Genomic DNA, 27,157 nt, shown 5'->3' on the forward strand with positions numbered 1-27,157 from the left:
ATACGCCGGCAAATACGGTACTGTATTCGGTCATCACATTATTCACGAGTTATTGTAACACAAACTAGCCTAGCTTCCACCACCACTCCAGCTTAGCTACATATCAAAATGATTTGTTTGCCACTGGTTGTACATTTTACTGATTACTTGAAAAACAAAGAGTTTTGGTGCAGTGTGCAGCAGCCGCCAAAAAAGCTAATGCAATGCAATGTGCAGCAGCAGCCAAAAAAGCTAATGCAATCCTAAATTGTATTAACAGAGGGATACAATCAAGATCAAGGGAGGTACTAATACCACTCTATTAAGCCTTAGTAAGACCACACCTAGAGTACGCATCCAGATTTGTTCACCACATTACAAAAAAGATGTTAACACTCTAGAAAAAGTACAGAGAAGAGCAACCAGCATGATTAGGGGACTGGAGACTAAAACATATGAAGAATGGTTACAGGAACTGGGCTTGGCTAGTCTAGTAAAGAGAAGGACCAGGGGAGACATGATAGCAGTCTTCCAATATTTGAGGGGCTGCCACAGAGAGGAAGGGGTCAAGTTATTTTCTAAAGCTCCTGTAGGCCAGATAATGAATAATGGATGGAAACTGAACAAGGAGAGGTTTAACCTGGAAATAAGGAGAAACTTTCTGACAGTGAAAATAATCAACCAATGGAACAGCTTGCTGTCGGAAGTTGTGGGAGCGCCATCCCTTGAGACTTTCAAGAAGAGATTGGACTGCCATTTGTCAGAAATGGTGTAGGGTCTCCCGCTAGGGTGGGGGGTTGGACTAGATAACCTACAAGGTCCCTTCCAAATCTGATTATCTGTTATCTGTTACTTGCTACATCAGGGAATAGTTTTCACTTAAATGTAAAAGGCCAAGATATTTATGATCAGCAATTTTACTGGATCAGAGGGCACTCTGCAGGCTAGTCTTAGATAAGGAAACTAATTTTAATACACCCAAGAGCCGTTAAAAGTGTCCATTCCCGTCGTATTAGACTCAGGCTGGGTCTTGCCCAATAAATTACTCAGTTATAATTATATTGGCCATTTGTGGCTTTACCTCCCAAAGAAATGTTGTAACAGTTTCTTTTGAGTATTGTAATTGCTTTCTCAATGACTGGAAAATAACTGAAAAGCTCAAGGTCTGTTGCTTATCAGAGAACACAGAATTTTATATATACATATTTGTCAATATGTAGCTGCCAGGATATCAATTATTATATTCATATTAAGATTACTTAATGTACCACTTCTAGAAATGTACTCAAAAGGCCTGACAATAAGTGATAGTTTCACATAAAACATAGAAACAAAAATTAACAAATTCTTAAAATAATAGAAAATTAAAATTCTGTTTAAATTCTATTCATTTCTTTCTAAGACGTATTTTCTCCTAAAACTACCCAGTAATACTATCACTAAAAGTAATTTTCATAATCTGTCAGAGAAATCAGTAGTATTCCAAAAGAATTGGCCCTATTATGGAGATGAACTGTCATTGTCTAGCACTTCTTTTGCTAAACTTCCAGTCATGATGGATTCAACCCCCTCAACAGCATTGCTTTCTCTAGAAAACGCTGTGCATGAAATCTATTTCTCAAATTGCCCAGATTTTGAAAGATATGAAATTCAGATCTAATAGATCTAAAAAGGTCTGAAAGTGAAACTACTGATGAATCTCATGTTGTCCTAAGTGATTATCACCTTCTTAGAACCTTAGAAGTTAGAACCGTGGGGTGCCCTTTTTTGTCTCCTCATAATAAACTGGGGGTGACTTGGCCATGTGCTCAAAGCACTCAAACTGAATTCACTCTCTTGTTCATCCTTTCCTTTCCCTGCTTTTTCTTCTGTTTATCTTCTATGATTTTTCTCAGAAATAATGGAAAATAGTAGTTAATGTCTGGCTGGTTTGATTATTGATTACTTGGCTAAGACTTCAGGTGCAAAATTATTTTATCTGTTGTTGGTTTCTGCTTCTAGGCAACATTCATTACTTAATTCTGTTCTTATAATCTCTATTTTTTACATCTCTGTTTTTCAAGTAATCAGTTTGTTTGCTCACTGTACATGAAATGTACAGCCAGTGGCAAAAAAATCATTTTGACATGCAGCTATGCTGGAGTGGTGGCGGAAGCTAGGCTAGTTTGTGTTACAATAACTCGTGAATAATGTGATGCCTGAACACAGTAACTAAAAAGAAGTTCTTGAGTTAATGCAGGAGCAAAATGGCAAGACAGTAATTCTAGGCAGAGTATCAAACAGTTCATGGTTAATAAATAGTGCGCTTAAAGAAAATTTATACTGAAGCTGTGCCATAAACCTGTAAAAACAGGGAAGGAGTGATATTTAACTTTGGAGATGGAAGAAGTGATCTTCAGCCCTTTTGGATTCATGCACAAGGTAGAGTCTTCATAACTGTGGTTAAATATCAGAAAAGTGACTAGCTGAATATGCTTTCAATTGTGATATATAAGATTTAGTATTCTTGTCATTATTAGCCAGAATTATGTTTAACTTGTTTCAGAACACAGGTTCTGAAACAAGTGCAGAATTCTGACTTTTTATATTATTGAACATATCTAACATTACTTTATGTTAGGTTCCAGTAATCTTGTGCTATCCAGGTGTTTTGGAGCATGACAGTTGCTTATTTTGGTACTTTCAGACTGGGGACTGATAGGTGGTAAAGACAAAAGCATCTGGAGGATATCAGATAGCTTGATTTTGGTTGTTACAGATAGCTTTTGGACCTTTGGAAGTCTACAGTCAACTATTAGAGTTTGGGGTGGGGAATCTTTGTAGGACTAATGTAATGTGTATTGAGTTTCCAATCTAGTGCCTTATGAATGTGTTTGGCTACAATTTTAATCACTATAGTTATTGATAGGAATTCTAGTCCTAAATATCTACACAGTGTTGGGTCAGAAAGGAGAGCAGTTATTAGACATAGCAGACATCATTGCCCCCACAGGTGGTATTCAGCAGGTTCCGACCAGTTCTGGAGAACTGGTAGTGGAAATTTTGAGTAGTTCGGAGAACCGGCAAATGCCACCTCTGACTGGAGATTTTCCCTGCCACGCCCACCAAGCCATGTCCACAGAGCTGGTAGTAAAAAAAAATTGAATCCCACCACTGACCGCCCCCCCCCCCATGCATCCTGCTCCCTCTCCGCTATCTTTTAAATCATATTGCTGTACTTTCATTGTTTTTTAGTTTCATTTTTTACTGCGTTTTATATGTTCACTTGTTATAATTTACATTTTACTGTTGCAAGCTGCCCAGAGTAGTCCTATGGTGAGATGGGGTGCAAATAAATTTAATAAATAAATTAAAATAACACAATTTTTCCATTCATCTAATAGAATTACTTCTAATTTATCTATAAAACATTCATTTGCATTGTTAATAAAACCTCAGAACAAATAGTAGAATTAAAATTACATTTACAGGACAATCATTACATTACAATTACAACTACATTACACAATATATCCATAGGTATACTTTTTAATTTGCAAAACAGAGTTGGATTTATATGGTTTTTGGGATGGAGGAAGAAAGAGATTAGTATTTAATAAGCATATAGAATGTCAATAAAAAGGCAACAACAGTAAAAATAAAGCTTTACTATCCTGATAAGACAATATAATATTATTTCTAGCAAAGATAGGGTTTAAATAAGGAAGCAAGTTTTAATACTTCCTTCCTTTTTTCATTTAAGCAAATTTATTTTATTTTATTTTATTTGGTTTGTCAATTGCTTACAAGATAATAGGTATAAGTAAAAACATAGTTATGAATACATGGATACATATAAGAAAAATAAAAGAAACAATAGGACAGGGACGGTAGGCACATTGGTGCGCTTATGCACACACCCTACAGATCTCTTAGGAAAGGGGTGAGGTCAATAGTAGAAAGTCTAAGGTTAAAGTTTTTGGAGTTTGGGGAAGAAACCACAGAGTCAGGTAGAGTATTCCAGACATGGACCACTCTGTTGCTGAAGTCGTATTTCCTGCAATCAAGTTTGGAGTGATTCACCTTGAGTTTGTATCTATTATTTGCTCTTGTGTTGTTATGGTTGAAGCTGAAGTATTCATTGACAGGTAGGACATTGCAATGTATGATTTTATATACTATACTTAGATCGGACCGAAGGCGGCATAGTTCTAGGTTTTCTAGGTCTAGAATTTCAAGTCTGGTGGCATAAGGTATTCTGCAACGAGTAGAGGAGTGGAGAACTCTTCGAGTATTGGTCTAGCAAATGTTTTGTATGCTCTAGTTAGTAGTGTAATATTACCAGAGAAAAAGCTATTTATTTATAAATATTATAGAAATGTGCTTTTTAAAATAGTAATAATCATATAGTTATATAGGTAGTCTTCAAGTTACAACCACAATTGGGACCATAATTTCTGTTGTTAAGCAAATGAGTTGGGCCTACTTTTATGACCTTTTTTGCCACAGTTGTTAAACGAATCATTGCAGTTGTTAGGCTAATCACATGGTCATTAAGTGAATCAGCTTCCTGCATTGACTTTCCTTGTCAGAAGCTGGCTAGGAAGTTCTCAAATGGCAATACTGTGACCCTGAGATGCTATAACCATGACTAATACATCCCTGTTGCCAAGCATCCAAACTGATCATGTGACCATGGGAATGGTACAATGGACTGGTTGTGAGTCACTTTTTTTCAGTACCATTGTAATTCTGAACAGTCACTAAAAATGATTGTAAGTCGAGGACTACTTGTAATAATAATATATAGTCTAAGAAGTAGACAAATTTCGCTATTCAGTATGAAACATTTTTTTGTATAGAAAAAGAATGCTCAATAGATCTGCATGGAAATCCATGATATTGGCAGAAAGAATCCCCTTCTCGGTTACTGATCCATTATTCCTCAAGCAGGATGATTTTTTAAAAAAGTTTTCAAAGCTGCTATATAAAGTGAACTGAACATGAGTAAATGATTTCAGCAGGCTAGGGAAGCAGGAATTACTCCAACTCGTTGTTGTTGATTCCTGCAACTCGTTGTTGTTCAGGGTGCCAAACATCTCCGCTTTCTCTCTGCTTTATTCAAGGACGTCCCGTGAAATGGAGCTGACCCTTGCTGAAAAAGAAGCGAATGGATTAGACAATCCCACTTTTATTGTAAGTTTATATTTTCATCTTAAATTAAGTATCTGTATAAAAGAGTTTCAATCGCATAAATGAAAGAGCAAGAATGATGTGGGCAATAGTTGGTGTCATATGCAATCACTTGATCTGTTTATTGTAAAAACTGTGCATTTCCTCCTGAAATCTAACAGAACGGCATTTAGCACATTCAAATCTAAGCTGTAACTTTTGCTGCTTGCATTTCCCTTTTTTATTCTGGAAAAAAGTAGGAGAAAGGACTGTTATTCATTTTAATATGTGTCCTTCCTCCTATTTTTGTCAGGTTATTAATTCACTATGAATCATTCTCTGTAATTTCCTTCTCGGTTTTTAAAAAAAGAGAATGTATTATTTCTTGCTATTCACAGTCTATCTGAAATAGAACAGACTGTGATAAATATGTTACAATTAAAGAGGCTTTCACAAACATATGTTTGGAGGGTTTTTTTTAATACCACTTGTCATCAAAAGAAATCTTCAAAGAGCTTTACAGACTTTTGCACATTCTTTCTCTCTTTCTTCTCCTACTCCTACTCCTACATGCCATTTATGTATTACATTTATAGCCATTTAGTTATAGTTTGAAATTTGTAGTTCTCTGAATTTAATTATTTCTTTCATTTGTATTGCCTTCTTAAATGTTTGTTGTTTCTTTTGAATGATCTGTCAATGTGGTTTATTTCTATGTGTCTGTTGATGGCTGATTTGTTGGAATGCCAAGTTTCCAGGAATTCCTTAGCAGTTTTGATTTGTTTTGCTCTAGGATACTCTGAGTTTTCCAGTTAAAATTGTTGTTGAGCTTATACTCCCGTATTAAGAGGGTAAGGAGTTTTCATCTTGTCTTCTGACTGCTACTTAGTATTCATGGATATGCTCTGCTAGCCTTCAGCCTGTCTATCTACATAGTGGCTGTTACATACTTTACACTCTATGTTGTAGATAACTCCTGGTCTTTTTGAGTCCTTTGATTTCCTTAAGATGTTTTGGAGGTCTTTAGGTGGTATGTGTGCTACAGTGCTGTTGTGTGGTTGTAATGGTTATTGTTTTTTTAAATGTTTTTGATGTAGTGTTATCTTTTTTATAGCTTATATGAGTTGTCTTGTAGTTGGTTAAGTGGTCAAGCATTTTTGATGAAATTGTGTGGGTATCCATTTTATTGGAAGATGTTGTATAGGTGGTCTGTTTCCTTTTCCTGATGTTCTGGGTTGCTATAGTGGGTTTATGTTCATTTTAATACTGCTTTTATACAGCTACTCTTGTGGGAGGTTAGTTTGTTAATGTGGTAATGAAGCACTTGGTTAGTGTCTGTTGAACCCTGAACTGTATATATTCTGTTTATATGAGAAGGTTCATTGTTTCTGCAGACTGATGATGGCAAACACTGTAACATCCCTGAAGAAGATGTTGCAGTTCTAGATCATGAAGAAAAACCAGAAGACTTCAGCAGGCAAGGTGGTAACAAGCTGGCATACACTGTCACAGATATACCTCCATGGCATCTTTGCATCTTCCTGGGAATTCAGGTAAACCTTCAAAGAACAAGTTAGCTGGGAATTCTTGGTAGGGGTATGTTGGGCAAAAAGGTGAATAAAAATGTGAGTCAGCTGACACAATATAAGGATGTCTGTCAGACAGACAGACAGACAGATTGTCTGTGTCTGCCTGCTGCCATCTATCTATCTATCTATCTATCTATCTATCTATCTATCTATCTATCTATCTATCTATCTATCTATCATCTATCAATCTGCCTGCCTGCCTGCCTGCACCTATCTATCTATCTATCTATCTATCTATCTATCTATCTATCTATCTATCTATCTATCTATCTATCTATCTATCTTCCCTGCAGATTTTCAGGAGTGGCTTGCCATTTCCCTCTTCCTAAGACTGAGAAAAAGGGACTGGCTCAAAGTCACCCAGTTGGCATCATGCTGGAGATGGGACTAAAAATCATGGTCTCCTGATTTCCAGTCCATACCCCAAATATGTAAATATAATAAATAAATAAAAGAATCTAGAAGTCTTTTATTTTTCCTTACAAAGTATGACATTTATAGCAGCAGATATTTTCCTGTCAACAGTACAAAATCCTGTCAGTCACTTTAGTAGTGAGATAGGCAACATATAAATTTAATGAATAAATTTTAGAAAATAAACATTTTTAAAATTTCTGCTTCTGCTTCTAATTTATTGTTGTCCACTTCATTTTGGTGAAGTATATCTTCACCAGAAGGGAAACTAGTTCCTAGTTTTACCTAAGTCAATGAAGTGTGACAACTGCCATGCCTTGCATAACTGAACATAGAGATTTATGTTCTATCTCTCCATTGCCTGAGGTCTTTAACAATACTTCACTTGTCTGTTCTTGTTTAAGTAGAAAATATTATTATATCTGGCATACTGGCAAAGCATTATTAATCAGTTCTTTCAAAAAGCAGTTTTCTGTTATAAGTCACTTCTTCACACTATCCTGAACATCAAGGGTGAAATTGGAACCTAGGGGATTCATGATGAGAGTTTCTACCATTTTACAGCTTCCTAGTTTTGGAGGAAGAAAACTGGACACCACCCACATAGCTAATCACAGCCTAAGCAGGTTTAGAATGTGTACCTATGGAGAAGGAATCATACTAAAACTGTCTGGATAGATTAAATGTAACCAATTCAAGTTAGCAAATAAATTAAATCAACTTTGCTTTCAACTAAATAAATCTATTCCAAAAAGTCAAAGAGGTTCCACTAAGGACTCCATAAGTGATTACCTAATTTAAATGCTATAAATAACTTATGAAGCAATTCACAGGAGTGTTCATGAAAAGAAAAACACCTATTGTTTCATAGGTGTATGAAACCAACTAGTATGGCTTAGTTTAAATTTAATTCCTTGTGAGCTTCTCAAAAGCAAAGGAAAATTCACAATGTAGAGATTTCTGCAAGAAATCACCTTCCAGTTGGGAGATATTTCAGAATTTAGTCTAATGCAAAGTATCTTGCTAGTCTAGGGAATCTTTTGTATGATATAATTAATAGTTGGATATATACATGTGGTTCAAAATCTTATACGAAGGAAAGCCCATCATCCTTCAAAGTACTTTCTGCCATTTGAGCCAAACTATGGTATCAGTTTCTTAGCTAAAATTTATTTGAGTTAGTTTTCATATGGTCAGAGGACTCTGGCAGATGGTCAGATCTGTTCTTTGCTAAGATAAGAGACAGATGCCACCCAAAAGACATGGGCCATTCAGTCCATTGCATAGTTTGGATGGGAAATGGAGATACAAAAATTTGAACTTTGATCTTTCTGTAAATAGGACTTCTGGTACATACATTTCCTGATTTCACTGTTATCAGTGACTGCAACAACCCATGGATTTGTCAAATTGAGGGAATAGAAAAGGAAGGTCAGGCAGAATGAATACTAGCTATCGGTGTGGCCTTTGGTTCTACGATAGTTTAAGGTTTCTCTTCTATTTTTTTTAATTGTAGGCATTTAAACTTCATTTTTCTCAGTGAAATGCACTAAGGCTTGCTAAAGCATTTAAGTATTAAACTTGATCGTAAAAACAAGAACAGGCTAAAGTATGAAGACATTAAAAAAAAGATCACATCAAAAGTTTGGCAGTACCATATCTGAGGCTTAAAAGAGGAGGAGTTTATAATATTTTAAGATGGTCTTCTATAGTATAGGCACCACTACACAAAAAGCATTGTTTTATGCACTCACCATTACAGTTGGTAAGCATGACTCTTTATCTCTTAACTGCATTTCTTCCCTCTTCTCTGTTTCTTAGCATTACCTGACTGCCCTTGGAGGTCTCGTTGCAATTCCACTCATCCTTTCCAAATCACTTTGTCTGGAGCACGACACTCTGACACAAAGTCACTTGATCAGCACCATCTTTTTTGTCTCAGGGATCTGCACTCTTCTTCAAGTTATCTTTGGAGTAAGGTAGTCATATATAGCTTGATGCCTCTTTTTGATTACATCTACCCATCCCATCAGGTCCAGCAGGAAGGGCATGCTCAGGTCCCGTCTGCTTAGGAATTATATCTGGCAGGACCCAGAGGTCATGTATTTTCTGCTCTAACTCTTGCTGTCCAGAATATCATTGCCCCCCTCCACCCCCAAGGTAAAGTTAGCCCCATTTCTTTTACCATTCAAGGAAGTCCTTAAAATCTGTTTTTTCCCCAGAAACTTTCAGGATGCTTGAGAACCTGCATGGTGGTTATATGATGTTGGGTGATTGTTATTCTCCCACAATCTTGAATTTTTTTTAAGTTTTCATTTTTAGTTATTTCCATGACCGGGATGACTGAGAATCTCCATAGACATTAAGATTGTTATATTGTTTTAATTGTGATTGTGTTTGTATGTCACCCAAAGTCACATTCTCAGGGACAGAAACAGCAGCACTGGTTGCGTTTGTGGATAATCTCTGACAAAAGAGGGATAAGGATAATGTATACAATCCTTGTTTTCTTGGTGGCTTTCAATACCATTGACCATGGTAACTTTTGGGGCCAGCTGTGGGTCTGAGTAGTACAGTATCAAGAAATATTTCTGCTGTGGCATATTTTTAACAATACTTATTTAAAGAATCTTTTCAACCACTATTTCCAATAGGAATTAACAAAAACTTGTATGGAGTTCTTAAAGCAAAATTATAATTGAGAATTTTAAAGCAGGGATAGGGTATTATCTTCTTCTTTACATGACCTTACAAGGAAGGTCTTGGAAGAATTTTAAAGACCATTTATCTATTCATATGATCATGGAGGGAATTTAAACATGTGCTGTTAGAATGCAGTGGCTACTTATACTCCAAAATGATCCACCCTACTTCTTTGATACATAATCTTCCTTATATTTGCCTTGTGAGTGTTAAAGGACATGCATAGCCTGGTGTTTTATTTTGGGGGGATGAAAAATTATGGCTCTCTAATCTAAGATATGTGCTTTATTTGGATCACCTTTCCAAGCTTCATTTTTTTTGCAGTAAAATCACACACATCCACAAACACACATTTTTATTTGCAATACAGTACAGATAATGATTTGGGAGTAAAGGAGAGATTTTCTTCAGGAAAATTTGTTCCAGATTATAATCCAGATTAAGAACTATTCCAGTTTAAAGCCCTGGGCTGTCCAAGTGCCTTTTTTCCAGATTTAACTGAACTTTAAAAAAAAAAAAGTAATATATCGAATCAAGTGAGTTAAATAGAGTCCAAATCAGGCTGAAAATCCTGATACATTTTAGTCCATCTGGATGATTTGTTTTTAGTCATTCCACCATGTGTTTTTGCCTTCAGTCCAACCCTAGGAAAATAGAAAAGAAAGTACTTTGGACCCTCTATCAAAAAGCTGGCAGCAATAAACTTAAGAAACATAAGGGCAACTGGGCAACTACCTGCAAATAAATTTTTAATGAAAATTTCCTTTTTTTAAATGAATGAAAGTAAATCTGTAGTTACAATAACAAATTTACTGAGACTAGAATCACAAGAAAAGAATGGAAGGTAGCAATCACTCACATAGTTCTAAACAAAAACAGTACAAATAGTTTAGCTAACCTATGTATTTATACCTGAGATGAATAGGCTCTTGAGATTGAGGAGATGTTTCCAGTTCATTTGAGGGAATACTTGGAAATAAATAATCTGGACTTCTACTTGGATGCTATTAGGGAAACCTTCCTAAATCTTGCTATGCCAAATGAAGCAAAAAGTTCATATCTCAATGTCTTGACTCTAGCCAACAAATCAAAAAATTATATAGCTGAATTAAAATAAAAGGTTAGAGATAGAACTTTAATTTGGATATACAGTATGTACAAAATGGGGATCAGATTGAAAGGCCTAAATGGCTAAAGGTAGTCCTTGATTTATGACAATAATGAAACCCAGCATTACGGTTGTACATCATGATGGCCTTGAGTTAAGGCATCCATGTAACTGGCCTGATTTTATGACCTTTTTGTGGCAATCATTAAGTGAACACTGGTCATTAAGCAAACTCATTGTCTACAATGGGAGTGTTTTGCTGGAAACTGAAAATAAACACTAATTTCCACCAAAGAAAATATCTTAAATTGTGGCCACATGACCATGGGAGGTGGCAAATGATCATAAATTTGAGCACCCAAAATGCAATCATGTTACTAAGTTACCTTTTGGGGTGGTAACTTCAGATGGCACTAAGTGACTGGTCATAAGTCAAGACTATGTGTATTTTCAACTCTATAGATTCTTTATATCAATTTCATATCAAGCATCTGCTACAAAAATATCAATGTAATCTCAGTGAACTGAGTCATAAATGGTCCTGATATAAAATGCTTTGGAGGATTCTACATTGAAAAACAAAATAGTTGGCACTCCTGGGAGAAAAAAAACCATGCGGGTAGAGGAAGAATGTGCAGCTCTGTTGAGGAAAGGAAAGTTGAAATGAAATATTAGGAGTCTGACAAGTAGTATTAGAGCATATTGTTTAGCCTAAGGGTGTCAAACTCGATTTAATTGAGGGCTGTATCAGGGTTGTGTTTGACCTCGGGGGGGCCTTGGTGGGTGTGACCAGGGTGGGCGTGACCAGTTCAACGTGTCAGGGGTGCTTGTGGTGGCCCGAGTGCTTTACCACCGAAAACAGGTCCTGAAGTCCATTTTTAACTGCGACAGCTTCTAGCAACCCTCTGCCAATGAAAACGGAGCTCGGGAGGGCTATCCGCAGTCCTCCTGCATTCCATTTTTGCTGGCAGAGGCACCGCAGGCCAGTCCTTTGCTGTTTCCAGGGTGGCCCTGTGGGCCAGATCTAAGAAACCAACGGGCTGGATCCAGCCCCCGGGCCTTGAGTCCGACACCCCTGGTTTAGCCAAAATGAAGCAGCTTCAGAGTTCCCTTTTAACAACTTTTAAAGAGTATCATTAGACTTTTTTTTGAAAGGGACATGTACTGCCCTGTATGCATCATTATTTTTTTGAGAGTGAAAAAGAGGAAACAGAGCAGAGTAATTTTCTGAAGCAGTGTTTTCTCTATCCAACAATAAAACTTTCAGAACTGGACAACAAATGCCCTTTGTTTATTATAAAGCAAAATTCTAATCTATTTAAGACTCCTTTCCCTTCCTCACCCTCTCAGGAGATTTTCAATTTTACAATAACCCCTTTGATTCTGGTAAGAATTGCAAACCACATCCATAGCTACTAAATTAAATCTGCATTGCCAAGAGCTTGCTTATTTGCAAAGAATATACTTTACCAAGAGGCTTGGCCTCTGCTATCAAATGAGGAACAAAGATGGTGAACACCTCCCAACAATTAGGAGAGACTTTCAATTCATATACTACTAAAACTCTTTTTGTGTTATCTGTTGGTCTCTTTGTATCTTCAAGTTATCCCAAATGATAACTTATAATGCAACAATTTTGAATCAAGGTACCTACAGTATACTCCAAGACTTTGTTGATGTCCAAACTCTCTCAAGGATCTTGGAGTACTCATCTCAAATGACCTAAGTGCTAGAGTCCACTGTAACTACATAGCCAAAAAAACGTTAAGAGTTGTTAACCTAATATTACGTAGCTTTTTCTCTGGTAATATTACACTAATAACTAGAGCATACAGAACATTTGCTAGACCAATATTCAAATACAGCTCATCAGTCTGGAACCCACATTACGTATCTGATATTAACACAGTTGAGAAAGTCCAGAAATATAAGAAGAGTTCTCCACTCCTCTACTCGTTGCAGAATTCCTTATGCCACCAGACTCGAAATTCTAGACCTAGAAAACCTAGAACTACACCTTTGGTCTGATTTAAGTATAGTATATAAAATCATACATTGCAATGTCCTACCTGTCAATGAATACTTCAGCTTCAACCATAACAACAGAAGAGCAAACAATAGATACAAACTCAAGGTTAATCGCATCAAACCTGACTGCAGGAAATACGACTTCTGCAACAGAATGGTCAATGTCTGGAATACTCTACCCGACTCTCTGTTTTTTTCCCCAAACCCCAAAAACTTTAACCTTAGACTATCTACTATTGACCTCACCCCTTTCCTAAGAGGTCTGTAGGGGGCGTGCATAAGTGCACCAATGTGCCTACTGTCCCTGTCCTATTGTTTATTTTATATTTTTATATTTTTCTTATATGTATCCATATATTCATAACTATATTTTTACTTATACTATTATCTTGTAAGTAATTGACAAATAAAAATAAAATTAAAAAAAAAACATTAAAAGCTGATGGCCTGCAGGCTGGATGCATCATACACAGGCCACAACCACCTCAGCTCTGTGAATGGGGAAAAGTCGCAAAACATCACATGACGGCAACACGACACGGCAAGTTTGACACCCATGTCTTAGATGATCATAGGACTGTCCAGGATTGGGGTGAAAAAAAAATTGTTTGTGCAAGCTATACTAGCCTCTACTTTCTTTCTGGGTACAATTCAAGGTGCTAGTCATCACCTTTAAAGCTGCATATGGCACAAGACCAGTTTATCTGTGGGATTGCTCCACTCTAAAGAATCTACCCATCTCTAGGTCAGATAGGATAGGCACACTCATAGTTCCTTCCCCTAGGTGTTGTCATTTGATGGGAACTAGAAAACATGTGTTTTCCATGGCAGTCTCTCACCTGAATTTTGGCAGACTTCTACCTGCCTAGCCTTTCACAATTTTGAAGATCTTTTCCCCAGACGCTGAGATAAGAGATATTGACTTGGTGCCAGGTTTTTGTTGTTTTTTAATTTTAAAATGTGTTTAGTTTTATAATTCTACTGTATTTTTATGTTGTTTTACTTTTGATCAGGAGCCGCTCAGACCTAGCTATAAAATGGGCAGCTACAAAATGTTTTAAATAAATAAATGCATTTTCTAAAACTTGATCAATATAAGTACCGGTATCTCATATTCAATGTCTCAATCGTTCAGGTCATACAAAGAAAACAAGCTTCCTGACGGCCAAATAATAAAAGGGTGTGGGATATTTTTAATGTGTGCCAGTGTGCTGACAGTAAAAAAAAATGTCAATAAAGTTTTTCTTGTCTTATCTTATCCTCAGAGAGAGCTGAGATAAACTTTGATAAGTGGTAAATGGGATTTAAAACATACACCTTCATATTTTGCTTTAGAATGAATCTAGATATAGATTTGCAATGCATAAGTGGGGCAGTGGTTAGACTGCAGTATTGCAGGCTAATTCAGCTCACTGCCAGGAGCTGGATTCTCACCAGCTCAAGGTGAAACTCAGCCTTCCACACTTCCAAGGTTGGTAAAATGAGGACCCAGACGGTTGGGGGCAATATGCTGACTTTTGTAAATTGCTTAGAGAATGCTGTAAAGCACTATGAAGTGGTATATAAGTCTAAGTGCTATTGCTATTGCCATTTCCTTCAGGCTCTATCTCCAAAAGAAATTAACCCTTCAGGGTCTGACCATTAATTCAGTCTGCATGTTGGAGCAGAAATACGAGAAAGAAAATATTGAGACCTGATTTCTGAAGCTGGGCTTATGGGATCAGCTAGGACTGTTGCTAGTGTCCCTCCTGCATGGCAACCTCTCTGCCTGAACTCCTGGAGACTGTCTCAGGGCTGGCAGTGGAGTTCCCCAACGTAATGGTTCTCAGGGACTTCCACTTGCCATCCCTTCAGCCTCAGAAACAGCTCAGCAGTTCATGACCACTGTAGCAGCAATGGGCCTATCCCAGATCATCATGGGTCTGACTCAAGAACAGTGGTCACACACCAGATATGTAATTCTTCTGCTGCACTTAAAGCACAGTGCTAAAGCCTTGAGGTAAAATGAGAGATTTTCTCTCTAGATATAATTATTGGTGATGTTTGCATTTTTAAATATATTTTCTTTCATGTGTTAGTCAAATAAGTGACCTACACATTGGAAAAGTAAGAGTGGGAATTAAGTATGCAAAAAGCAATCCTGTTGGATGAGCTAATAGTTCTGTTGTGAAGTATAAGTCCCTTTATCTTGGTTGGTAATCAGTAAAATACTATTGGTATTCTTTTTAATATCAGTGAAAGTCCAAGCTGTGGCTTTTACTGTGAAATGTAGTTTTAGTTGATCTACAGGAGATTATGAAGCTATGACATAAACTTATAAAGACAGTGGTCAATGTCTGGAATACTCTACCTGACTCTGTGTTTTTTTCCCCAAACCCCAAAAACTTTAACCTTAGACTGTCTACTATTGACCTCACTCACCCCTTTCCTAAGAGGCCTGTAGGGGGCGTGCATAAGCGCACCAACGTGCCTACCGTCCCTGTCCTATTGTTTCTTTTTATTTTTCTTATATATATCCATTTCATGTATTCATAACTATGTTTATACTTATACCTGTTATCTTATAATCACTTGACAAAATAAATAAATAAAAAATAAATAAAATAAAAACAGAAGAATTCTGTGGTGCTAAGACTATTTTGCTCTACAGTTCTCTCAATCTCCTGAGAAAATAGCAACACTGTGTACTATGACATGAAAGAGAACAAATGAAAAAGTTAATATTTGCAGGAATCCATTTCCTCCACGCCCAGGACACTTTAATGAATGCTCCAAATGTAATCTGCCTAATACTTATTTGGTTAGTTTTCCGTGAGTTGGAAGATTCTAATAAATGCCATATGATTCAATGCATTTCTTAAAATAGAATGACTGAGTTACGGTTTATAAAAGCAAAAAAAAATGTTCTGTTTTATATTAATCAATCCTTTAATAGAATAGAATAGAATACTTTATTGGCCAAGTGTGATTGGGCACACAAGGAATTTGTCTTGGTGTAAATATTCTCAGTATACATAAAAGAAAAGATACATTCGTCTGGAGTCGAGAATCATAAGGTACAACACTTAATGATAGTCATAGGTTACAATAAGCAATCAATCATACTAGGAAACAATCAATATAAATCGTAAGTATACCAGGGACAAAGTTACAGTCATACAATCACAAGTGTGAGGGGATGGGTGATAAGAAGCAAGTAAATTCTGAAACTATGAAGGAGAAGTAATCAACATAGTTAAAAGAACTTATGTATTCAAGCATTTCATTGCTGGAGAACCAAAAAAAAAAGAGTACAAGAAAACAATGTGGGACAAAGGAGCATTTAGAAAAACCTGCATGGGCAGGCACTTATCCTTAGCATATGGATCTGGTATGTAAAAAGCTTTTCCTTACATATAGAGTTTAGGTACCTTGTATGTCTTTGCTGCAGTTTCCATGAAACATCCAAAGTATTGGGCAGGGATCTATGGAACTGCATTACAGACTCCAGATCAGTGTGTTTTGTGAGCCCATTCAGTGTGGGACTGCTGGACATGTTCGTAACAATATTCCAGTTTAATTACATAGGCTACATATCCCTCTGTGAGAGATCTGTGGTCTCTTCTTGTCACTTATGATAGCACAATGTTTCTCCAGGGCCATAAAGAACAGAGATTCTTGAATATGCCTCCACATTCCAATGATGCTCGACATCCAACTCAGGCAGATCCCATATGAAGACGACATCATCATCTCTGGCGACCTGAATGGTCATGTAAGGCGGGACAAAAACGGACACCAGTGCCACGGTGGGCACGGCACAGGCGATATGAATGAGAATGGCCAGAGGATCCTGGACTTTGCCGACTCCCATGATATGACCATCACGAACACCTGCTTCATTAGGCGAGAACCCCAACTCCTCACCTACCATAGCAGAAATGGGAACCACCACACACAGATCGACTACATCATACGACGAAGAGCTGCTAAAAACGTGCTCAACGCCAAGGTGTACCCGCACGAATCGAGCAGTCAGCACAGGCCGCTGATGGCGAAGATCAGGATCAGCAAGCCCAAGACCAAGATTGACAAAAAGAATGCAGACCAGCCACGAATCAAGTGGTGGAACCAGAAGAAGATGGCGGGACCCCTCATCAAACCGGAGCAGTTCCTGCAGATGGTCGACGGGCCACAGGAAGCGTGGTCCATGCTGAAGAGCACTGTTCACACTGCCGGCTGCCAACAGCTTGGTTGTACCAAGCCTAGACGGAGACGCATCGAACGAGATACATGGCTCTGGACACCGGAAGTACAAGATGCCGTGCACCTGAAGAAACGGCTCTACAAGGCCTTTCTTCAGGACAAGACCAGCGAGAAGCTCTGCAGTACAAGGCGGCCAAAAAGGCAGCCAAGAAAGCAGTAGCGACAGCCAGAAGCTCCCACTACGACGACATCTACGAGAAGCTGAACACGCGAGAAGGCGAGAATGAGATCTACCGCCTAGCCAAAAGCAGACACAGGAAGACCCTGGACATTGACCAGTTTCATGGGATCAACGACGAAGGGGAAATTTGATCGTCAACCCCAGAGACGCTGCCGAGAGGTGGCGGCAATACTTCAAGAAGATCTCCACCGAGGAGTTCCCACACCCACGAACCCCGCGAGGTGACCCGTCGAAGGCCCAGTCTCAGGCATTCACGCCAGCGAGGTCACCGACGCCATCAAGGCCATGAAAAACGGTAAGGCAACAGGACCAGACGACATCCCTGCCGACTTCTGGAAAAAGGCACTACCGGGCTCGGCATTGTGGCTGTGCGAGCTGTTCAACAACATCGTCTACACGGGAATAGTGCCACCACGACTGGTACCGCAGCACCACTGTTCCGATCTGGAAGGGAAAGGGCAGCCCAGCGGACTGCTCCAACTACAGACCGGTCAGGTTACTGTCACACACTATGAAGATCTTTGAACGCGTCCTCGATAAGCGCATTCGGGACATCGTTGACATCAGCGTCAACCAGGCCGGATTCATCAAGAACTGCGGCACCACCGATGCCATCTTCGGTGTGCGGATGCTGATGGAGGCTCACAGAGAGAAGAAAATCCCGCTCCACACCGCCTTCTTGGACTTGGAAAAGGCCTTCGACCGAGTCCCGCACGATCTCATCTGGTACGCACTGCGAGATCACGGCGTGCCCGAGCTACTCGTACAATGGGTCCAACTCCTATACAGATGTCACAAAAGCCGTGTAAAAGCGGCAGCTGGGATATCAGAGGAGTTCAATATCACCGTCGGCGTACACCAGGGCTCTGCTCTCTCACCACTGCTGTTCATTCTGGTGATGGACACAATTACACACGACCTGCACACGCCCGCCCCATGGACGCTGCTCTACGCCGATGATGTGTTCCTGGCCAACCTGCGCAAGGCTGAACTCGAGCACCTAGTCCAACAGTGGCACGACCGCCTCGAGCAGTTCAGGCTCCGGTTGAACCTAAAGAAGTCCGAATACCTGACCACTGACAACGAAACGACAGGCTCCATCCATGTGAACGGGCAGGAGCTACCGCGCGCCTCCACCTTCAAGTACCTGGGAACTACTCTTGGGGAAGAAGGCCTACTACAAACTGAGGTGGCAGCCAGGATCAAGCGCAGCGTGGGGCAAATGGAAGTCCGTCACGGGCGTCCTCTGTGACAAGAAGATGCCGATGCGCCTGAAGGCGAAAATCTATAACTCTGTGGTACGCCCGTGGCCATATACGGCGCAGAGTGCTGGCCGACGACCAAAGAAGTCGAAAGCAGACTCCAGACAATGGAGATGCGAATGCTCCGATGGTCGGTAGGCCTCACCCTACTCGATCGCGTCAGGAATGAAGAAGTGCGCAGACGGTTCAACGTCGTGCCCATCCCCACGGTCATGAGGCAGTCCCGGCTACGATGGTTCGGCCATGTGAGTCGCGCCAAGGAAGAATCCATCATCAAATCTGCGATGAAGGTGATTGTCGGAGGAGCGAGACCGCGTGGTAGACCTAAGCAACGCTGGATGGACACGATCAAGGCCGATCTAGAGATCGCGAAGGCAGACCCGACATACGTGGCAGCAGTACTCAAGGACATTAGCGGACCTCGCCAGAGCGCGAGACAAACGCTGAAGAAAAAGAAGAAGAAGAAGATTCCAATGATGTCCTTATTTCTGCAGAACATTCTTTGAGAACTAAGATCAAAAGACTTTTAGGGAGGAAGAAAAAAAGCAGCAGTTTGTGTTGTGGAGCTAATTTACAAGTTTAATTTTGACTCAAATACACAGTGTACTTTAGTCTTATTATTTAACCAACTCTTACAAGGCTAAGTTTTTGCAACCTACCCTAAGAAATAGATCTTGTGCTTCAAGAGGAAAGGGGATGGTTAACTCTTCATGTGTTAGTCTTTTTAAAGAAAAAAAATCCTTAAAAGTTTCTTTATTCTCTTGTGGTTTTTAATGTAAACATTTGTGTGATGTAAAGTTTTAGCCTTAGTAAGAACTATTTCAGAGTAAAATACTAAGAGGAGAAGGTGGGTGCATTAACTGTAATTGAGCCCAGAATTATGGTTGAAGTTTGTGGCAGTCAATAAATGGAGTGAATCAGCAGTGGGATGCCTCAAGGTTCTGTCTTGAGCCCAATACTCTTCAATATCTTCAAAAATGATGTGGAGGAGGATATTGAAATGGTGCCCATCCAATTTGCGGATGACATTAAGCTGGGCAGAATCCAAAATATTAATTTTGGAAGATAGAGTTGAGATTCAGAAGGATCTTGATAGACTTGAATATTGGGCCGTATCCAACAAAATGCAGTTCAGTGGTGAGAAAAGTAAGGTCCTGTACTTAGGCATGAAAACCTGAAGGCAGAACAAGAAGCAATGGCTAGGAAACTTGTCAGAGGGATATTCAACCTGGAGCTAAGGAGAATTTTCCCGACAGAACAATTACGGTAGTCATTGGAAGAGTTTGCCTCCTGGAGTTGTGAGTGCTCTATTGCTGGAGGTTTTCAAGAAAAGATTGGACAACCATTTGTCCTGGATGGAAAGGACTTTTGCCTTGGGCAGGGCATTGGACTAGAAGACCTCCAAGGTCCCGTCCAGCCCATTCTTTTCTAAAGCTAGCTTGAAAATCTAACCTCTCCTTTCCCACATGGAACTCTAATTTGCACTGGGTGATCCCAAGCATTGTTTTCTAATATGTGAAATTAAGGATATTGTAAACATAGTTCATACATGTTGTTAGTGTTCCTTTTGTGTGTGTTGGCATATAGATTGCTCTCTTCCAATCTGTTGGTCACTCTCCAGATTTGCTGGCATAGCTTGGTTTTACCTTTACTTACTGCCTTTAAAACTTTACTGATCCCTTTTCTGTTCCTCCCCATATATTCATAGATATTTTGACAATTCCTGTAGCATTCTGTCTTGGTAACGATCAAAGTTGGCCTAACTTCAGCAATTAATGCTAGACGTTCTTGTAAGTATAGAATATCCTCTAAGCTATTTTGAATGTTGACATCATTTAAGGGTCCAGTGATGCATTCTTCCTCAAGAGTCCATTGCTGCACCTGACCATTTTGGACAATTTCTATCCAGTTTTCAACCTACCCACTTGGGAAAAAGGAACAGGGTGAAGTGGAATGGACAGGTTGTCCAAGATTGGCTTTAGAGCTCCTGCTCAAAAAGCAAGTGACAGTCATGGCAAGGAGGGCTTTTGCAAAGCATCTTCTTGTGCTTCAATTTCACCCATTCCTACACTGAGAGGTCCTGTCATATCATTTATGCTCCCATGGTGTCTCATTTGGATTACTGCAATGTACTGTGAAAGGGGCTGCCCTTGAAGAGCATTTAGAAACTTCAGTGGATACAGAATGCGATGGTGGGGCATAAATGGAAGCTTAGGAAATAGAGTGTTGTATAAGCTGAAGTAACAAATCAATAAACTAATATACTGATAAAGGAAGACAGAGAGTACTGTCACATACCACCAATAATGTGAGGTTGCATTATCAACTTATCTTGTTCCAAGTGCATTTCAAGGTCCTGGTTATTGCCTATAAATCCTTACATGGCTTGAGGCCTGGTATCTTCAAAACTCTCTTTTCTGAATCTAAATTGATTATAACGACCCACTGCATGCAGACTGCTGATTGAATGCCTATTGAGTTGTTTGATGGAAGTGGAAACAGAATGGTAATTGTATATAGGAATGCCCTTCTCAGAACAGTTTGCTGTCAGAGGTAAGATTGTCAAAACCTGGTTGCTCTAGACAAGACTTTGGAAAACAAATACTAAACTGTGTGAGTAAACTGCAGTGCCATCTAGACTAGAGTATATACAAGTAGATGATGTATTTTGTATGCATTGCTCCATTTCCCTCTCCCTCCTCATTACAGGCTACCTATCCTGCAAGGAGGAACCTTTGCATTTTTAACTCCTTCACTGGCCATGCTCAGTTTGCCCTCCTGGAAGTGCCCAGCTTGGACCAATAATGCCAGCATGGTGGATCCTACTTCCCCAAAATTCATTGATTTATGGCAGGTTCGAATGAGAGAGGTAATCCACTGAGGATATTTGTATAAATGTACTGTTTTGTGGAAATTTTTGTTTTTGTGGTGTTTTATATATCAAATAGTTTTTGATCATGCTGGCTGGGGAATTCTGGGAGTTGAAGTCCACAAGTCTTAAAGTTGCCAAGTTTGGGGACCCCTGAACTACAGGGAGGGAAGATTTTATTTTCTTTCTGGATGAATTAATTGTTATTAATTATTAGGTTTCCTAAATATTGTTGAGAATGGTAGTTAAATGTCCTCCAGAACAGCAGCCTCTCAAATAAAAGTGACATGATGGCTGCCCTTCTCTCAAGTTTAAGAGGATCTATCATGATCCCACAGAAATATTTATGGATCATGAACAAAGGAGATACAAAGATTTACTGCTTCTAGTTTGCACTTACTATCTTTAACTTTAATTTCTTCCAAATCGGAAACATCATCAAAAAGATATTTCCCGTCCAATATTTGTTAATCATTCAGAAAACAAATTAATAAAAGCAATTAATTAATTTTCCTACTAAAAATTACGGCAACTTTGCTAGGATTACTAAGATGACATCCAATTCCATTAACCTGATCAACTACCAACCACTGCCAATCATACATCATCACTTGCAATTTAAATACAAGGATTTCCATTAGAATAAAAAGCATTTACAGCCTTTGTTGTTTCAGTTGCAAGGAGCAATTATGGTAGCATCTTGCTTCCAAATTTTTGTTGGCTTTTCCGGTCTCATTGGATTCTTGATGCGGTTCATTGGACCCCTGACTATTGCTCCAACCATAACTTTGGTGGCACTGCCTCTCTTTAGCTCGGCAGGAAAAGATGCTGGAGAACACTGGGGGATAGCAGCCTTGTAAGTTTTGTGTTCTTTTAATAACCAAAATAATGTAAACTGAGAATATAATGCTTTTTTCTTTTTCTTTTATGGATTAATTAAAAAAGAAACTTCTTAGCTCTTGTATGTTTACATATGTAATGCGCTAAATAAATGTGAAGTAGAATGTAGTCCAGAATTACAAGAAGGATTACAAGAATTCCCTATGCCTCCAGGCTCAAAATTTTGCACCTGGACAATCTGGACCTGCGCCGTCTGTGGTACAATCCAAGCATAGTTCACAAAATTGTCTGCTATAACGTCTTGCCTGTCAATGACTTCTTCAGCTTCAATCACAATCATACATGGGCAAGCAACCAATATAAACTCCAGGTAAACCCGCTCCAAACTCAATTGCAGATCAATCTCGGAGTGATTGATATCATGGATACTTTCTGAATGCTTGACAATGACTTCAGCAACAGAGTGGTCAACGCCTGGAACGCCCTACCCGACTCCTTTGTTACAGCCTCAACCCCTCATAGCTTTAATCTCAAACTGTCTACAGTGGACCTCACCCCATTCTTAAGAGGTCCTTAAAGGGGGCATGCATAAGTATACCAGCGTGCCAACCGTCCCTGTCTTACTGTCCCCATTTATCTGTATTTACTTCCTTTGTTCTTGTTTATGTTCATACTTATACTTGTTATCTTGTACATGTTTGACAAATAAATAAATAAACAAACAGATAAACAAATAAATAAAGGGCTCTTTCCCCAGAGAGTAAGTAGAGAAAAGCTTGGAATCTACCGGAATCTACCGAAAAAGAGTGAAGGCGACCCCCCCACCAGCAGTTCACAGGTACTTCATTTGGACAAGTGTGATTAAACACACAAGGAATTTGTCTCCAGTTCAGATAGTTATTACGGATAAATACTTTAGTCTGGCAAGATCAATGGAACCCAGGAACTAAGACTGAGAGGAGGAGTTGCTTCAGAATAGTTTCTTTTTTTGCTGCTCTCATATAGACAGAAATCTTGCCGACCTAAAGCACTTATCTGCAATAACTATTAGATATGTGGAGGGAGGTAAGACTTTGCCCTTTTCCTGCATACCAACAATTCCAAACTATGTTGTCTCTTTACTCCCTGGGAAAGAGCCCCCCCCAGTCCTGTGCCTCTGGACTATATTTCACCATATTGTGCATATTACAAGAAACATAAATTAAATAAGGAAAGTTCATTGTATAGACAATGGACATTCTGTTTTTAACTAAGTGTTTGGTACATTAATATTTGCAAGCATCAGCAATGAAATTATTAACTGTAAAGGTGTTACATTAAGTTCTGAATCAGAATGTTATTAATGGAAACCTTTTCTCTCTTTTTTTAATCACTTTAGAACGATTTTCTTCATAGTTTTATTCTCTCAGTATCTGAAAAATGTGCCTGTTCCAGTACCATCTTACCAAAAAAGCAAAAAATGCCATTTCTCCAAGATCTACCTCTTTCAGATCTTTCCAGTGAGTAAACTCTAATGATATTTGAGTAATCAAGTGCATCTCAGAGCTGAAGAAGCTTCTTGGATGAGAAGTGAAATGTCTTCAAAGAAAAACCAGAAAATCCAGTTGCCTCTTGAAAAAGCACCTTTGGGACTATCTCAATGGCTCTACTGTGAATTTGACATAACTTAAAGGAATAAATTAAAAGAATTATATGTGATAATTACACATTTTAATGCACCCCTGAAGTGTAATATGTGTCTTTATGTATTTTCCATAGAATTTCCTGCTTTGAAATCTGAGTTACCTGCTAACAAATAAAGATTCCTTTATTAGTTCTCACAATCATATGGCTATTATGTTTTGCACTAACAAAGATTCCTTGTCATTTGTAACTACATAGGTGCTGTTTGCTCTCACAATTACGTGGCTATTATGTTTTGTACTGACAATCACCAACGTTCTTCCTTCAGATACAAGAGCTTATGGTTATTTAGCTCGGACTGACAGCAAAGGTGATGTCATAAGCAAGGCACCCTGGTTTCGATTTCCTTACCCAGGTATTCTTATGCTGTTTCTCTTTCCTGTTTAGCATAGCAAAAAAAGGGAAGAAATTATCAGTTTCTTCTATGCAAAAATGTGCTTATGTTCTGGTCCATTAGATCTAGAGCACCCCGTTTTATCCAATTCCTTCATCACTTATGTCCAAGCTCTTTCGCCTTTTAAAATATCTGAATTCCTTGGGAGTAATTTTTGAGAACTGCTTAAGTAAGCATCCTGAACAATGAAAAATCCCAGTGCAGAAGCAAATAAAAAAAAGAGACTCCCTCATTTTTCTAATATCTTTCTGCTTCCCATTTGGATCTGCTTTTGCTTTCGGCGTTCAAAAGTACGATTGTGATGATGTATAGTTTTCCAAAAAGTATTTAGATAAATTGTTAGAACAATCTCTTATCTTTTTATCTACATGCAACAACATACATGAGACTAGGGTACAATACTGATATAAAATTTTACAAGATATTTACAAGGAGTTGTTAACAGTACATGCTTTTAGCTTTCCTGAATTTTGCAAATCAAAAATTGCAGATAAATTTACCAGTTTCAGACCTTCAATTTTAGCATGCTTGTTTCTTCTATTTAGGCCAGTGGGGAGTGCCCACAATTAGTTTGGCTGGAGTATTCGGCATCATAGCTGGAGTGATCTCCTCCATGGTGGAGTCAGTGGGAGATTACTATGCCTGTGCTCGTTTGTCTGGTGCTCCACCCCCTCCCAAGCACGCAATCAATCGTGGAATCGGAGTAGAAGGGATTGGCTGCCTTCTGGCTGGAGCCTGGGGAACAGGAAATGGTACCACTTCTTACAGTGAAAATGTTGGAGCTTTGGGGATCACCCGGGTAAGTCTGATTCTGAATGTTAAAAACCAAAAGTGGCCATGAGTGATTAGGAATAATGGAAGAAAAGCCTGTGCATCTTCTGCTTTGGAGATAACTTGGGGGCATTTTTAGGATGCATATGCTTCAGTTATAAGGCACTGACATTTTTGTATCTGATTTGAGGCCATGATTTAAATTCCCTAATATTCTTCTGGTTTTGCACGCTGCAAGGAAGGTCACTGCAAAAGGAAATCCTGAGTTTTATAAACTCAGAAACCAACTTAACGCTGTTTTGGTATAGTTTTAACTAAAATATATGTATCATATTTATGTGGCCACCTATTTCACAAGAATGTGATTCTGGCTGACACACAACAGTTGTGGATGAAAGTGGGTGCTTCTTTAGCCTTCTAAAAATAGCAACTAATTGCAAACATGCTCTTCTGCTTTCCTATATTCAAAGCACACCACAGAGTTTGATAAGCTTCCAGATTTTAAAAATAATAACAAACACTGGGCGAAGGGATTTAGACATTGTCTGAGCAAGTTGGAACTTTAAATTGATATTAGCACTTAAAGGATTTACTTTCCATTTTTTTAATAAATTGCATTAACATTTCAGTAGTTCTAGTTATATTGTATCTTTACATATTAATGATAACTGTATCATAATATGATCCATTATATTATATTTTAGAATTGCATTGTATATTTCTCTTTTATAAAAATAGCATTATTTGAAATAACTATTCAAAATTACAGTAAGGGGACACCTTTAGCTTGATAATTGTTAAATCGAAGTCCTATGGATTACTATCAGGTAAAGGATATTTGACTCAGCTAAAAAATCTTGAAATTTTACATCTAACCCTATTAAAGTTGACAATTGTCAGGCATAGATCAGCTTTCTCCTCTTTTTGTTTCTTGTAATTACTTTCTCTCTCTCTCTTTCTCTCCACAGGTAGGTAGTAGAATGGTCATTGTAGCTGGTGGCCTTGTTCTGCTTGTGACTGGCATGTTTGGCAAGATTGGGGCTGTGTTTGCCAGCATTCCAACACCCATCATTGGAGGAATGTTTCTTGTGATGTTTGGTATCATCACAGCTGTGGGGGTTTCTAATTTACAGGTAAGTGGATTTTTTTCTAGGATAATTTTGCATGGATAAGACAGAGGCATGGGCAAATTTCTTGTAGGATGATTTAAAAATTGAGATATGCTGAATATCATTTGGTATTTCCAAGTGCCAATTTACATGGATTATCACAACCAATATTTAATTTGTTAATATGTTCAGTTGATTCTTTTTGTTATGATTTTATATGCTTTTATAAGACCATGCTAATTCTAGTTATATTGACTTGTAGGAAACTCGTATTGAGAATTTACCCACATATAAGAATTTAGTCCAATTTAATATTTTTTATTTGTTGAATTTAGATACTAGCCATCTCACTCAGAACAATTCTGGGCAGTATACATTTAGAAAACATACAGACTTAAAATCCATATAAAAATACAATAGATCAGTAAAAAAGGCAGATAAAACAAGAATAAAATAAGTTAGAAGTTAAAAGGCGGGAATAGGACTATCAACCCCCAACCCTCAGAATTGCATGCTGCTCAATGAGCCCCAAGTCAGGTCTTCAGGCTTCTTCAAGAGGCAGGTGGGGGGGTTGCTACTTCACCTCTGGAGGAAAGGTATTCCAGACTCCAGAGGACAAGGACAATGGCAGAGAACGCCCTCTTTCTGGACCCCGCCAGTCAGAATTCTTTAATTGATGGGTCTGTAACGTAATTTTTCTACCTGACCAGGTGGGAAGGGCTGAGGTGTTGGGGATGAGATGATTCCTCAGGTAACCTGGCCCTATGGTATATAGGACTTTAAAAATAATAACCAATACTTTGAACTGACCTGGAAGCAAGCCTTGAATTG

At 38.6% G+C, this 27,157-nt stretch overlaps 1 protein-coding gene across 3 annotated transcripts in view; it reads left to right on the forward strand.

The window, feature by feature from the left end:
• LOC113432187 (solute carrier family 23 member 1-like) overlaps positions 1-27,157 on the forward strand; it is a 42,750-nt gene that overhangs the window by 7,907 nt on the left and 7,686 nt on the right. For 2 of the 3 annotated variants that reach the window (XM_026694377.2, XM_087968192.1), the window contains 9 exons: positions 5,085-5,154; positions 6,525-6,683; positions 8,955-9,112; positions 21,370-21,529; positions 22,204-22,385; positions 23,748-23,868; positions 24,251-24,407; positions 24,992-25,245; positions 26,186-26,350. In XM_026694377.2, coding sequence (XP_026550162.2) covers positions 5,098-5,154; positions 6,525-6,683; positions 8,955-9,112; positions 21,370-21,529; positions 22,204-22,385; positions 23,748-23,868; positions 24,251-24,407; positions 24,992-25,245; positions 26,186-26,350 — 1,413 coding nt within the window. In that variant the 5' untranslated portion in view covers positions 5,085-5,097. The remainder of the gene's footprint in view (positions 1-5,084; positions 5,155-6,524; positions 6,684-8,954; positions 9,113-21,369; positions 21,530-22,203; positions 22,386-23,747; positions 23,869-24,250; positions 24,408-24,991; positions 25,246-26,185; positions 26,351-27,157) is intronic. The other variant, XM_087968193.1, reaches the window with a different exon arrangement.

Source organism: Notechis scutatus, chromosome 6, assembly GCF_049901735.1.
Source record: "Notechis scutatus isolate UNSWTSFEM ecotype Mainland chromosome 6, rNotScu1.2, whole genome shotgun sequence".
NCBI classification, from domain to species: Eukaryota; Metazoa; Chordata; class Lepidosauria; order Squamata; family Elapidae; genus Notechis; species Notechis scutatus.